At 42.8% G+C, this 14,596-nt stretch overlaps 1 protein-coding gene across 2 annotated transcripts in view; it reads left to right on the top strand.

Moving 5' to 3' along the window:
- LOC111249699 (uncharacterized) overlaps window positions 1-14,596 on the top strand; it is a 120,912-nt gene that overhangs the window by 84,984 nt on the left and 21,332 nt on the right. For both annotated transcript variants that reach the window (XM_022803922.2, XM_086986567.1), the window contains exon 2: window positions 8,584-8,696. In XM_022803922.2, the coding sequence (XP_022659657.1) occupies window positions 8,584-8,696 (113 nt within the window). The remainder of the gene's footprint in view (window positions 1-8,583; window positions 8,697-14,596) is intronic.

The following is a 14,596-nucleotide window of genomic DNA, read 5'->3' as shown; positions in this document are numbered from 1 at the left end:
ACGAGCCTGCTATGGCCGTGACTGTTGCCAAGCAATGGCTAAGGAACTGACTGAAGTTGACTTGTAGGCATTCGAGATGGATTCCGTCGTCAAGACGAGACATCGAAAGCAGTATTCTCGTCCTCATTTCACTCGTTTTTTTCCTAAGGCAAACTCGTCAAACTTTTCCTCGCTTCGAAAGGTGCGAGCGCTATCGATGTCAAGTAAACTAGTCGATACAAGCAAAACCGTAGTTCTCGTTGTGACTGCAATTGATGCGGTCCGCTAGCAAGGAAGGCAGGCCAGAAAGTTAAAAGGAAATTAGTCATGTGATCGCTGCTAATAATTCGGCGAAACTTAGGCCATTGCTATAGAAGCAAAATAGGACCTATCAATAGATCCACCGGCCCTGTCTTTAGGGACTACGAACTCGACTAGTCTGAGTTTGATTATTCGAATAGCCGAATCACGAAAACGGAGGCAGCTGAAGTTATTGCCCCTGTTCTGGCCGATTGCGATAGCTAGATGGACTGAAGTTAAAGTAAGCCAGGAGGTAATGAAACACAACATTGAATGCTAACTCGATTCGAAGTTCTGATCGACGAGACAGGGTCATGTGGCAGACTCGCACGACACTCGCGATACAACCGTGCCTAATCGTTTCCTTCCACCCAGAAGTCTTGGATATAAGTACTTCTGCTCAAGGTTAGAAGGTAGAAGCAAGACCTCACTTTTATTAGAGAAGGGAGACAGGGGAAAGGTTTCGGTTGAGAAAAGTACGGCAGGATCTCAGCCTCCTTAGAACTGGGTTACCTTAAACCCTGTTTTACAGTCAGTCTTACTATTGTTGGCACGACCATAATGAGGTTGCCAACAACGTGTTCTTTTTGCCGCCCACTATTGTTGCAATTGCTATTTGTTACTCTGGGCAGCTTTTACATCGCTATTGAGTTACGGATTTCTTTTTTTTTTTTTTAGTTTGCCGTTGGCATAGTTTCCTTGCCATGAACATTTTCGATCACTTTTTAATTTCTTTTCTAAAAAAATGCCATCCAAGAGGTCGAAGGCGTAGCTGCAGTATAGTAATAGCAGAAACAAACAGAAAACAAAAATACGCCGTTGCCTATTCTCTGTTTCAATCCCGCAAGAGGCTACTTCGTGGCGCTTCCCTCAGAATAGACCAGTAGTTTGAAACGACGGAGTCGGAGATAGTATTTTTGAGTAGGAGATAAAGCGAGAAGAGGGAGAGGACTAAAAAATAAGAGAGAAAAGAAGCAGACACTGAGGCACAAAATATAGAGCCAACCACGAGGGCGAAATCTAGGGGAAGTGTCAGAAAAGTAAAGAAATAGCGAAATGCAAGGCGCGATAAAAGATGATCGGAGAGGGTGGAGAACCTAGATAAAGATGAGACTTGGACGACTTGAACCTTTAGCTTCTGATTGCTGTTGTCGGTGGCGTTATTACTTCATTAAATTGCAGTTTTTGATCGAAAGGGCTACGACAACAACAAATATTAAGAGGGAACACATCAGCAGTTCGTAGAACGCGGGTGGTTAGTACAGGCTACTGGTAGCGTAAGGGGACCCAACATGTGAGTGGTTCTGTAATCGTACGTCTGTTTAATGTAAGAGAAAAGGCCGCGGCTGTTACTGCTACCAATATTACCGTCTATTATACGATTGAAGCATGGTGGGCATCTCAACCTGAATATGTCTAATCACATATATATATATATATATGCCCAAGTTGGCGAAGCAGATGTTGCGGTATCGTATCAGCGGCTTTACAAGCTAGAAGGCCCGTTTCTGCTAACCTATAATAATGTTGAATTAGTTAAGCGTTTGCATTTAGAGTCAACAGCAGCGGTGTAATATTAAAACGATTAGTCGGAATATCGAATGGCTCTCAGACTCGTAGGTAGATGTGGCAAGTTAAAGGATTCAGGTACCGGGCGAGAAATCATTCATGGTCGGTCGACCAGATGGTACCAAAAGTGCTAAAGTACCCGTGAGATTCAACCCAAATGTGGTGCTTTTTTTATTGCTGGATGACCTGAGAAAAAACAAATTTGGATACAATATATTCCACATTAACGATGAAACAATAATTTTGTTACTAATTTGTTGCTAATTTTGTCACATCAGCAAGAGTCTATTTCTCCGCTGAGTGGGTTTAAATGATTCACTTCAGCATCTGTGCAAATGAACATCCGTTTCCAAAAAGATCCTTAGAAAAGAGCGCTCGTTGGCTGCGGAGTACTTCTGACTCCCAAGAGTAGGGCACGCCAATATCAATCCTACGCACACCAGTGGTGGGCTCTTGCGTGAACATTGCGAGGCTTGAAAGCCATGCTAAGGCATTTCGTAGGTATGTGGAAACGCGCTCGTTCGTCAGGAACAATGCTAACCTTTTTGCATCGACCATTGAACATTAGCTACCCAGTCATCGATGTGTGTCTGTGATAAACCCGTTGCAAGGATCTCATTGTCGATATATATCTTATAAATTTATCCAATTAAGGTAGCCAATGTCGATCCAGTCAGCTCTCCCAGTTACTAGGCCCACTCGGCCGTATACCAATGCATAAGCCGATCGATACTATATTTTTCGGACTAGAGCACACACGTGGCTCCAACATATGAACAAAGGCCACAAATATATATTCTATTTATTGGCAAACTACAGACCTGGAGCATGGATTCCACTCGGTAGGGCGAACAGCCGCAATCATTACGGGTACTTTTTGAAGCGGGATGTACTTCAGGATAACAACGCTTGGTTGTATCGACCTATTGCTGTCGACCCGTGAGCTGTTGAAAGTCGCATGAAGGAGCGTCACCCTACCCGCGGCGCTCAGAAAAGCGACTAGGTTCAGGTAGTGAATTAATTAGTTTATTTCACTAGACGCCAGTGAATACCTTGGGATGAAGACAGCCTACCGAGTCTACATGATTAAGTTGAAATAAAATATTTTTATTCTTGGCCGGCCCTTGATCTGAAGCACTTCACTACCTTTAATATTCTTTAAACATCATTTTTTACTCTAAACTGACTTACGCAGGAGCCTCGCTCTCAGCATAGCCATTACTGAGATAAGATATAACGAATTATATATAATTATAATATAAAGTAAAAAGTAAAGCGAGCAGGATATTACATCTATAAGCGCAGAGCTAACATTCATTCCTCTCAGCCAATAAGAAAGTTAAGTCCTCTATGATACAAAAATACCATATGTCTAGCAAATGAAGCCATATCCAAGCTTTCAAAGCAGCAACTAGTAGGCACTTCTGCATGGAATACCAATAAAACTAATACTTTCACCCCCTCTAAATGGTTTCTTCGTTGTGCCTATTTGAGCCACTGCCGCGGACGGCTTTACCCCTTTGCTTTACCTTCATAACGGATGACTTACGCCTTTCGTGTTGTCGGCGCACCTGTGCATTGATGGGCCAGTCGTTGCCTTTGGCCTAGCAGTGGTGCCGGAATCGTCACTGGCATTGCCCGAATCGAAAACTAGGCGTGACGTGTGTCCTCTTTTCTTATGTTTTCATATCCTGTCGAAAACTACCAGTTAAGCACTTACCATTTGCCTCTTGTTTGTTCGAGTACACCGCGATTCTAGTCAATGTTCTCTTTTTCTGGATTTTTACAGTGATCGCGATCGCCATAGATTGCTTTGTCTTTCTCGACATTGTCGGTTCCCCGTATTCTTGGCTATGTGACGGTTATTATCCTGCACACAACGTGCATATGCTGCTCTCTCGTCCACTGGCTAAGAGGAAAACCTTGCTTTTGTTTCATCTGCGTTGCCGCGTCCTGTTTCTGGCCACCTTGACTATCGCTATTTCTTCGGCGATGTCGCTTCTTTAGCTTTTCCCCAGTTTGTTTTATCAAATCATTATTAAAATGTGATAGCCTTGTTCCGAAGTTGAGTCACTTAGGTGAGATAGGATGTTATGATATAGCTTGCTGTGTTTAAAGGCCCGGTTGGGAATGTTGCATGGGTAAGGATCGGGAAAGCCAAGTTCTGCATCTTCACCTCTCAGTGCCACTGTCGGCCAGTCTGACCAGTGAGATACGGTGTGCTTTGGCGTGTTTGCCCTTTGCAATCGTCAATAGAACGATTACGGCCAGTAGTAAAGGCGAATTGAATGAAAGTGAAAGTAAGAAACGACTCGTACTTTTGGCTGGATCGAAGTGTAAAATGGCTCGTGTGTGATTTGGTTTTTCGAAGCACAACAGACAAGGAGAAAATAGCTGAGTAGCCTGTGACAGTCTGACATTATGATAAATTGCGTCAGGTCGATGGCCCAAAGAAGGCCTTCAGTTAGGAACAACAACAGCGTTACACTCTGTAGGTTGTGGACTTTTTCTAAAAAACAACGTTGTATAGAGAGTGAAGAACTGAAAAAGCGACATAAAAAAGCGGACAGAAGAAGCCCAGTCATTTCACGTGCACAAAGCGTGCCTGACTCTTGCCGTCTGACATCTATGACGCCACGGTGCTTTGACTAGTAAGGGCAGTAGTTTTCCTTCAAGCTCGATTGGTTGTCCTCAGCTCCCACCAGTACCGGCTCTTCTGTTCAAAGCTACTGGGAGGGCAGCGTGGGTGAAGTGGTCCGTCAAAAGCAAACTGGGGCTCGTCAGCGGCCCGGGCGCTGCCGCCGAGAAGGAGCTCCGTTAGCGCGTTGTGTCATCTCGTGACTCCTTCCCGTTCGCATCGAAGCGATCATCATTTTTAGCCTATTCATTCAGGCGTCAAAGCGGCATGCAATGCTAGTAGCAATGGCAGGGAAACGTCTTTTCTGTAAACGTCGAAAAAAAAAATGAACTACTCTTCCTTTTGACAGCGTTTTGCTTTCCTGTGATAGTTACAATGATGGCAACGGCAGTGATGATAGTGGCGGTTGTGATGTTTATTGTGGAGATGCCCGCAGACGATGGTTTCTCGGTAGTTGCGCCTTTCTATCTGTGTATGTTGTTTGACAGATTTTTTTCTGGGACCTGGACGAGAGGTTTTCGTATGGGTCGGCTTGGCCTAACATGATAGGTTTGGCGCTACCGTTGGCATCACTGCCTTGGCATAACTTAGACGAAAAAAAAGGCTGGCCAGCCTTCCTGCTTCGCGCTCACAGCTAAGAGGAAACGAATAGCGATACCTTGAATCGAAGCCGACAACTCACATCAGATCGGTATCAGCTCGGCAATGGGTGCCATGCGATTTTGTTGCGTGCAGAGGTGAAGTTCTATGTAGAAAACGAACAAAAAAAGAAAAGGGCAAGGACACTGTGCCAGTAGCTCTTCGAAAGGCCAGAGCAGGGCAATACATGAAATGAAGGGTACAAGCGTTATATTCTATGAATCAAAGCAGTGCTTTTGAGCAGCTAGCTCCATAAATGCCTCGTGTCTACGGAAGGAAAAAAGAATTGGCCAAACTACCTGTACGAATGGTATTTCCATCTTTCCTGTAGCAGCAGAAGAGGCTTTTCCTCGTTTACCATGCCCTCCAGAACCCCCTACTGTCGCAGCTAAGTTACTCGGCGAACGTGTGCTACGATTGTTAGATCAAGATAGGAGAAGCAGCGCGTGATAATGCCTCGTCTATGAGGCGCTTTTCTCCTTTGTTTTGTGGAGGACGCGTAGGCAAGGCTCGGGGAAATGAAGGAATGAGTAACAAAGAGGGGGAGGTGGCCTTACGCTGCTGCTGACGACAACAACATTCCTTCCGCTGCCGTCTTCTTAGGCTCGGGCCTCATCGGACGGAACTGGGGCAAACGCCATCGCGTTCTTAGGAACATCGATTATTGCCGGTCTGCGTTGGTCAGGGGGATCAAGCAGGCAACACTTCAGTTGAAAGGTAGCAGCAGTACCAAACACGAGTGCTTGTTCGGGTCAACCTAGGATTATTTATCGCGCAGTCGGTGGGATTTCGATTCTAGACAAAATGCTTGTCGCATTTTGTCTAGAATCGAGATAGGGAAAAATGGAAAAAGGACGGATAGCTGTTACCTTATAGTGGAGTTACGAGCTGACGGAGCCTTCTAGCGTAAGCCGGCAAGGAGGCGAATACCTATCTGACTTTACCTAACATATTTTTATATGGATGTGATTGCGCAAACTGGTGACGAGGAGCACGTTATGATGTTATGGGGTAGTCAAGTTATCTGATGCCAGTTGTACTGCCGGAGCACGTATAGGAAATAGAACAGTGGTAGGCTATAGTAGAGCTGGGTCGAACAACTTTATTGGACTGATAACTTGTGTCAAGCACAGTTGTAAGCTTTAAATTAAAGATAACAACTCCTTGATATGGACGGGTTTCATCATAAAAATTGCAATACTACTTTAAATGCTTACCCGAGGCACGGAATTTGATAGAACTGTGCGCTTGATACTGCTTTACAGATATCTAGTGATTTCGATTAATATTCGAAAATAGAAAATGTTTTACACCAGTTAGTTTACAAAACATGATATATTACTCGCTCGTCGAGTCAGAAGTCTTTGCCAAATGTGATATATGTGAGGAGATGGCTGAAATTAATTCGTTTAGCGTAAAATTTTTGCCGAAGATTTCTCCGCCGAGTGCTCTAATTTGACAAACCTTGTCGCATATAGTGCTAAGAAGCCGGCAGCTTTATGATGCAATACAAACCTCTTTTTCCTAGTTCGTTTTTTCTTGCTTCCGTTTAAGCTCTCGCAAGCTCCAGTGGTAATGAATATTTGCAGCGACCACGGCTGACCTCGCGTAGGTCAAACTGGTCGATATCGGTCACTTGAATTCATCATGCTGCAAAGCGGTTTGACGAAAATGTCCCTATATCTAAACAGAAGCGATCTCTATGTTATTTGTTTCTTAGGCTTTTGCGCTTTTTATTTTTCCATATTTCAGGCAATCTGCTAGTAAATCAATTTCGCCGACTGGTTCATACTGGCACGTCAAATGTATGAACCTTAAACAACTATAGTGACAAAAAACACAGGAAAATTTGTCGCCTAGTTCGCCTTTTCTATATGGAACAATAGCACTCGGAGAGGTCGTATTCGTGTCTATTGCTGGCAAAATGCGACAGATTGTAACCTCGTTTTGTCTATTCATTTCAAAGCTTAGTTAACTTAAAAAGGGGAAAGTAATGCATGCAGTAGTATAGCTGCACTTGCGATAAAGTTCCCCATCGATTCTTAAGCATTGCCTCCCCAAGAATGATTTCATTGGGTGGTCTGGGGATTGATGCAGTTACTTTGTATGTCACTGTGATTTTGCGATTTGTAGCTATCGCAAATTTCAGACCACCGAAATTAAAAGGCGCTATTATACCCATCTATTTTTAGTGGGCAGCAACAAGCGAACAATCTTTGGTCATCGCGTTGGTTGACTATACCCCCAGCATCGAATGGTACAACACAGTTTTCCACCTTAGGAAAAGTTTGTCATGCATAATGTGGATGGCCCCCTTCTGCGTCTCACCTAAACGTCTCTGTAAAGGACTGTAAAAACGACTCGTTCGAAATCATTCCCACTGATGTCACCCTCAGCTATAACGCAAAAGTTGTTATTTAGCAACGCCTTCAACCGCGACTTCGAGTGCCGATAATTAATGACAATAATTATATAGCCTTCGAACGAAAGTACGACAACGAGCAGCACAGCTGAATTTAGCGAGAGCAAACGACAGAAGAAACTCAAAAAAAGGGAAGAGAACGCGATCAAAGCTGAACGAACGCAACAGATTCCTGAGACGTTTCCATCTGAGGCAGCAGTCGAAAGCAGTGGAAAGTAGGACGTACGTAATTTCTACTGCGTTTGACACAATCGTATGGTTGCATTAATTTTAGCATGGTGGCCGTAGCGCATTGAATGGCCAAGCAATCATATAGTTATCACCTTGGGATGTCTAGCACATACGGGTTTATTCGGGAGTTGGGTCGAGTGTAAAAAGTACGTTGTGAATGGTACTACGGACATGTTTATTTTCTATAGATGTTACCTGGTTGGTTGATAGAACTGGTGACGAATCGATTCGTAGCCGTAGAGGAATTGTAAGACACATTATAAGTTCGGACAGTATTTTTCTCTTTTGTAGGTTAAGTTCCCGAAATTTCAATGTATAATAAAAAAAAAAAAAGGAAAAAAATAGTTGTTAGCTGCACCTGGATACCAGATGCAGAGGTTCGCCGGTTTGTATTCGTTAATAGGCACACAAAAACCTGTATGTTTTTGCAAAGCAAATGACGAAAAAATTACTAATCGCCAGAGTATCATCAAACAATGACCATCGAACAGGTCAGCAGTGGAATATATGGAAACAAATGTCTCTTTTTCCTGGGTAACAGAAAACACTTGTCGAGTATCAAATGGGTTGTAGTTTTTTTTTTTTTTTTTTTTTTTTATATAGTACTTATTTGGTCTATTTCATGTGATTCTTATTAGAGCTGTTGTATTTTGTCTTGATTACATCGTTGTTCTTTCATGTTGAACCGAATCACGCCGTCTTCGGTCGCTGCGTATCACCGATGTTTCGACTTTTCGTCGAACTTTTTTGCGGTCAACGAATACACCTACTTCGACGGCCAATTTCTGCTGCAATTCTGCAATAGAAATTGGTCGTTTGCAGAGCGGAAGTAGCAAAGTCTCCTTCGTAGACATCCATAAAGGTCGACCAATTCGATTACAAGTACGGGTAGTCGTACCCGTCAAGGACCATCCAAATGTGAGTATTGGCATCGAAGTAGGTAAGCTCTACAATTGGCAAATTTGGTTCTAAACATTGAAAACTAACTATAGTTATTGTTGTTATTGCTAGGGAAATGGGTGTAACTATTTTGACAGGGCATACTCATCACGTACTTAATGCCACTAAGCTGATGCCGAGGAGGATCTAGTGAATTAATAAAATACGTTTTAAAAGAAGTCCATCGATACGCCAAGGGAGAATTTCAGTTAAAAAAATTATACTACTCAGAAGGAAATTTTCCGCTCTTTGTACACGCTACTTCTCATTAGTGAAACAGAAGTGGCCTTCTCGGCTATCAGAAATGTAGATGATATATTTCTACGTAAAAGCTTGATAGAAGTCGTACACCATAATAGTAAGCTAGGTTCATCTAATGAACGTGATGAGGGGCTCATATTTAAACGATGATTTCCCCAGTGCATCTCCGACGTTAAATGTTTGCTTTGATTTCTGTATCATATAAAACGCACTAAATTCACAATCACACACATAGGCAAACTTGCGGCCTATACCACGCATAGATAGGAGAATTGGTCAGGGCGATGTCTCGTCACGCTGTTCGAGACGAGTGTCAATAGATAATTATCTAAAGGAGACTCTGCCTCTTACAATGTTGACGAGATACATAAATCAGCGCTAAAATGACAGTTTATTGAAGTGTTTTTCAAAGCGTTGAACAGCCCGCTTATTTTTGTGTCATCAACTAATACCCCAAGACGATATGATTTTGAAAAAACCAGCCGATACCTAAACATTCCGTGACATAACACAAACACCTAAGGCATAAGCTACATTACACTGAAGGACCGCATGTTATTTTTTCGGACCTGGTAGAATTAATTATCATCGTCGACGTGACATCCATAACTAGGCCAGATTGCTCAATATATATTATGCTTCGACAATAATGGCCTTCCTACTGTCGTACTCATAGGACCGAACAGGTAAAAGGTGGTTGCTTTCTTAATTTCTAATTGTTCACTAACTAATGTCTTGTCGATGATATTATTGTAGACCGTATAGGACATAACCATTAAAAATAATTACTTGGTAGTTCTTCTATTAGTAATACAAATCTACAAATTAAAGGGCGTCCGGTGAAGCAGTACGATGAGAGCAACTCGATTCTTTCTCTACAAGCCCAACAGAATTACATTTTACGGGCCTTGAGCCAGAGCATATATATATATATATATATATATATAGAGAATTTCCCTACCTGTTCCTGTATACAGCTTTGCATGTGTTGCTTCGTGCACGGCCAAGCTACGTCTGCTGTTTGGACTTATATGGCGATATGTTTACTCCTCCGAGTGTCTTTATTTTCCGTTTAGTACTGTGTCCTACTGACAAATTTCAAACGAGAGTTACAAAAGAGAATTGGACAATCATGGGGCAATCTCTCAAGAGACAGTTAGTCTTCCTTCCACTGACTTGGGTGTGTCTAGTGCCATAATATGCTAAGTTAACTACGGTCGCGACCACCGCTTGCTATATGCTTAAAAAGAGAACTGCTCTTAATGAAATGATGGCTCGAAAGGTCGTGAAAGCTGGCCCTCGTTAGGTCGGACAAGCCTTACTCAAGCATAAGAAAATTTCTAATCGAAGGATGCCGCGAGAATTTAAAAATTCAGTTAAAACGAGCATTAGAAGTGGCAGCCTTAGCTGGTTTGCTTGACCGCTTGTTTTGCCTGGTATAGAAGGAAGGCCCGGCGCCATCTAACCTAACATAACGTCCAACACTGGCAGTGGATCCTAATTAGGCGTCGTCTCAAAGTTCAATTGCAATAGCGACCTATCTTATGCGCCAATGTGGGTTATGGCTTTCCTTAGCAACATAGAGAAATTTCCAAGGCCTAATAGTCGCTCTTGCTTCAATTAATATAATTCGCATACTACAACTAGGTAGCACTGGATAAAAGGTTGCGAGCACCTGATACAGTAACAAAAGAGGATCGTCAAGCTATACTACAAGAACTTGTCGACATAATTGCAATATACATTGATAATGACATCTTGTAAATCATTTTAGATAAAGTGTTATAAATATTATTTCACGGTAAGCACCGAAATTTCGGAGCCATAAATATGGACTATTTTAGGCAAGTTCGAAAGCAGCATACGCTTGTTTATTGCATTTGCTACCCACCTTTGTGAAGGGCACCATCTGTGCGTTTTTCGTAACCCGGGCCGTTTCGTATCTGCTCGTGGCGTGCGTGTTCTGTTTTCAATGTTTTGTATGCTATAATCGATCTATTAAATACACTCAAGTCTCACGAAAGGATGCGATCTAATGGGTTGAATAGTACCTTTTGTCGAAATCACTTTTTTGATCAGCCTCGCTTTTTAGGGTGATGTCGTAGCACGCAATTACGCTAGCTCATGAAACGTATCGTCATCTCATCAAGTCCCTGCATTGGAAAATCTCGTCAAATCCACGATTGAGTTGGGTTCGTTGATAGGCCACCAAACGCATCTGTTTTTCGAGTACCATTTTACCACAGATGGTTTTGCTTCTTGAGCGATATTTCATTGGGAATAATACCTATTCAAGAAGACGACTTTCCTCCGTTGATCTGTGCGTTACTTTCTCAAATCGCCTTTATCGATCAAGCTTTTTTTTTGTTTCCTGGTCGGCCTCAGATTCGTTTACTCTCCTTAATCTAGGTCACTACTTACTTGGCGGTGCTTCCTATCCGAAAAGCAAAGGTACTGGGGGGGCTGACAAGCCTAACTGTTTATTGTAGGCTAGCAGAACTACTGTCGTTCTCTACGTTTAACATTCATGATATCGTTGATTTAGAAAAAAGCAGGCAAGAAGTTGCTCAGCAGAAATCGTTACAAGGCTCCATAAATACCGATGCAGCGCTTTCCTATTTCAATCCTGATTGTAGCAGGATCAGAAGACCCGGCGACGATATCAGAAGAACACAGTGGTATGGTGACATCGGAAAGCGTTGTAGGGTGAAAGAAACAACAAAGGATCCACCTTCGTCCTGAACTCATCGAAGCGATGAAACAGAACTAGACTGAATATGCGCTGCGCGGTAGATCGACGGATTGGCCTTGTTATGCCCACCGCCCGAATGAGATAGACAAAACATTATCTGCCAGCAGTAACAAAATCTGGGATTTACAGCAGAACTCAAATTTCAGTATCTTTTGTCTGCCTGTGAAACTCCGCTGGCGTCGAGGAAGGCGATGTGCTGAAAAATCGCAATGACGAGAATAAAAACGGCATATCATCATAGAGATGCATGGGGAAAAAGGCGTGCTATAGGAGACAAAACTCTATGAGCAAGCGAGGGGAAAGTAGCTATGGGTCCTTAGCATCTATGAACAGAAAGATCAAACAGAAATGACAAGTTAGCTATCAGATCATGAAAAAAAGGAAAAACTACGACAAAATCATGCAGAAAAAGAATAGATCTAATTTCTAAATAAAACGTAAATCGTTACATCTTGTCGCTTTCAAGAGCCGTTTATTTAACAGCTGTTCATGTTGCTGGAAGTTGTGTACCCTTATGTGTACTGGCTGCTTAGCTTATGCCCAACAGAGGTACGTTTTGCTCGATCTTATTGATAGGACCTGATGTTAGAATTTACGGATCTTGTAGCACGGTCTGAGGTACACTAAGACTTGGTGAACACTTAATGGGCTAACAGGGCCCAACCTTTGGAAAGCGATCACGGAAATTTCTATGAGGTAGCAGGAGATGTCGATTGATCGAAACCTCAGCTGGGTAAGTGGGTAGTTGAATTCGGTTATCTTAGGGTCTTACAGGCTAGGGCCTGTCCTTCACGTGGACTGTAAACGAAATAGACTTCGATGAAATCAGGAAAAACGAAGAATTCGTTTCTTCGACGTCGAAATGCTGTTTAACCAGCGAAGGTCTCATGATTCGTCACTTAGTAGAATCGCTGCCTGCATTTATCAAAGTGCATAACGCAGGTTGGAGTCAGCCGAAGGCTAAGGCTGATGTTAGGCCAGCGAAGAAGGCTTGATGGCTTACTGAATAATGTACTACTTTGGTAGACACTCTTCGAAGTTTACTGTTTCATCCCACTCAAATCTGCACTATTGGGACAACAGCTCCAGCAGGAGAATGTTGTTTTTGAAAGCACTATTGCTTGAATTTTTTACATTACTAACAGCTACAGCTCATGGAAAACCACGTCTAAAATCAGGTGGCCATCTGTAGAGATTAAATTTGGCTTGCTTTTTCCGCAGTCAAAATTGTCTAGTGTCTAGACAGAACACTTAGGCTTGTTCTGTGATGCTCATCTGCGTATATTTTGGTTCGATGTTAAGCTAGCGTGTGCGTTGCTCAAACTTAATAATATAGTGATATTCAGTCAGCCTAGCAAAAAAAGCCGGCCACTACAGCTAGCTATAAACGACCGTTAGACATGTAATTTTGTAAAAAAAAAAAATGCTCATTACTTAAGCCATCGTTTTGCCAATCGCAATTTCATGGGATTGATATGAAAAATATTATCCACCGCCCACCATTATTGAATTGAGTTATCAAATGGCCGTCAGCTGTTTTGGCCGTGAGTGTATGATTTTCAGCGTACGTCACTCTATACGGAGGCTTATTGAGCCTTCCTATGCGTCTTGGGTATTAATCGAGTCCACTTCAACCCGTACACTCTTAGATATCGAAAACACCCGGTATTATCCTAATTGACCCTGCAAAGGCGAGCTTATTTTTTCGAATTAGGAGAGTGACTGGCAAGGTTGTGACCTAGGTTGTGTCGCTTAAGTGCAATCCACTCATGGACACGCACCCGAGCCATTCCGGCTAGATTTTACACGACTAAATGACATGAATCAGCACGGTTCAGGCGCAATATCAACAGAACTAACAACAAACACAGGCCAGCTGTAAAAGTGTTACATTTTATTTAAATAGCAATAACGATAAACAATGGATAGTAAGGTAACGTTTACACACGTCACTTGAAGTGCAACAGAGTAATGCATATTGTCTTATAGACCAGCGATGATCCGATCCAGCAAGCAAATGGTTTATAAGGGCATGCTTAGTGCCAGCATCAGACTAGTTAATAGAACAGTTTGAAATGAGTGGACAAGTGCGCTGGACAATGAATCAAATACAAAGTTCCTGTATCATCGAGTGATGAAGCTGCAAGGGCAAATGAAACAGAAGCATGTGGCACTGGTGACAGCGGCCGGCCCTGAATTGCTAGACATCTCGGAGATGTTTTCCGATGACTCGGGCCCTTTGTCGTCACAAGAGATCCTTTCTAAGAAGACGCCAGAAGCTGTTCGCGCGGCTCGAAACATGGACATCGACAGTGTCATGTACAAAGTGGAGAAGTATAAACAGCATTGACGGGCCAGTTGTGGTTTTTTTATAGGCTGGTTATCATAAATGCATGGAATTTCGATAGGACAGATAAATCAGTGGGGTGGGGAACTCTTCAAAAACGTCAATTTCCATGAAACCATGTACTCTGCGTTTGCCTCTTTGGCTAGAACTGCAAGGCGACAAATACAACGAGTCAAGAAATATTCGGCTTTTTTGCTCTCCATATCAGAGCGTCCGCTCGTCGAGAGTGGACGGTCCAGACATAGAAGTCAGGTGGCCGGCAAGGTTGCTAACAACATTGACAGAATTATACCCTTCTTCGTGCGTGGAACTCCTACAACCTAGCGGGGCGAAAGCTAAAAGATGTTCATTCAACCACCATCGATGACCGCAGCACTCAACTGGACTTTTAGAGTCGAACTTTGCGGCCACTGGATCAGCGTCAAAAAACGAATCATCGTCAAACAAGGCCACCTTTAAAGAATCGCCGACGGGAAAAGGCAGAATTAAGCCGAACAGTTGGATTACGGTCAACTACTC

This window comes from Varroa destructor, unplaced genomic scaffold (genome assembly GCF_002443255.2).
Source record: "Varroa destructor unplaced genomic scaffold, Vdes_3.0 BEIS01000004.1, whole genome shotgun sequence".
Lineage (NCBI taxonomy): Eukaryota > Metazoa > Arthropoda > Arachnida > Mesostigmata > Varroidae > Varroa > Varroa destructor.
This window is presented reverse-complemented; position numbering and strand designations above follow the sequence as displayed.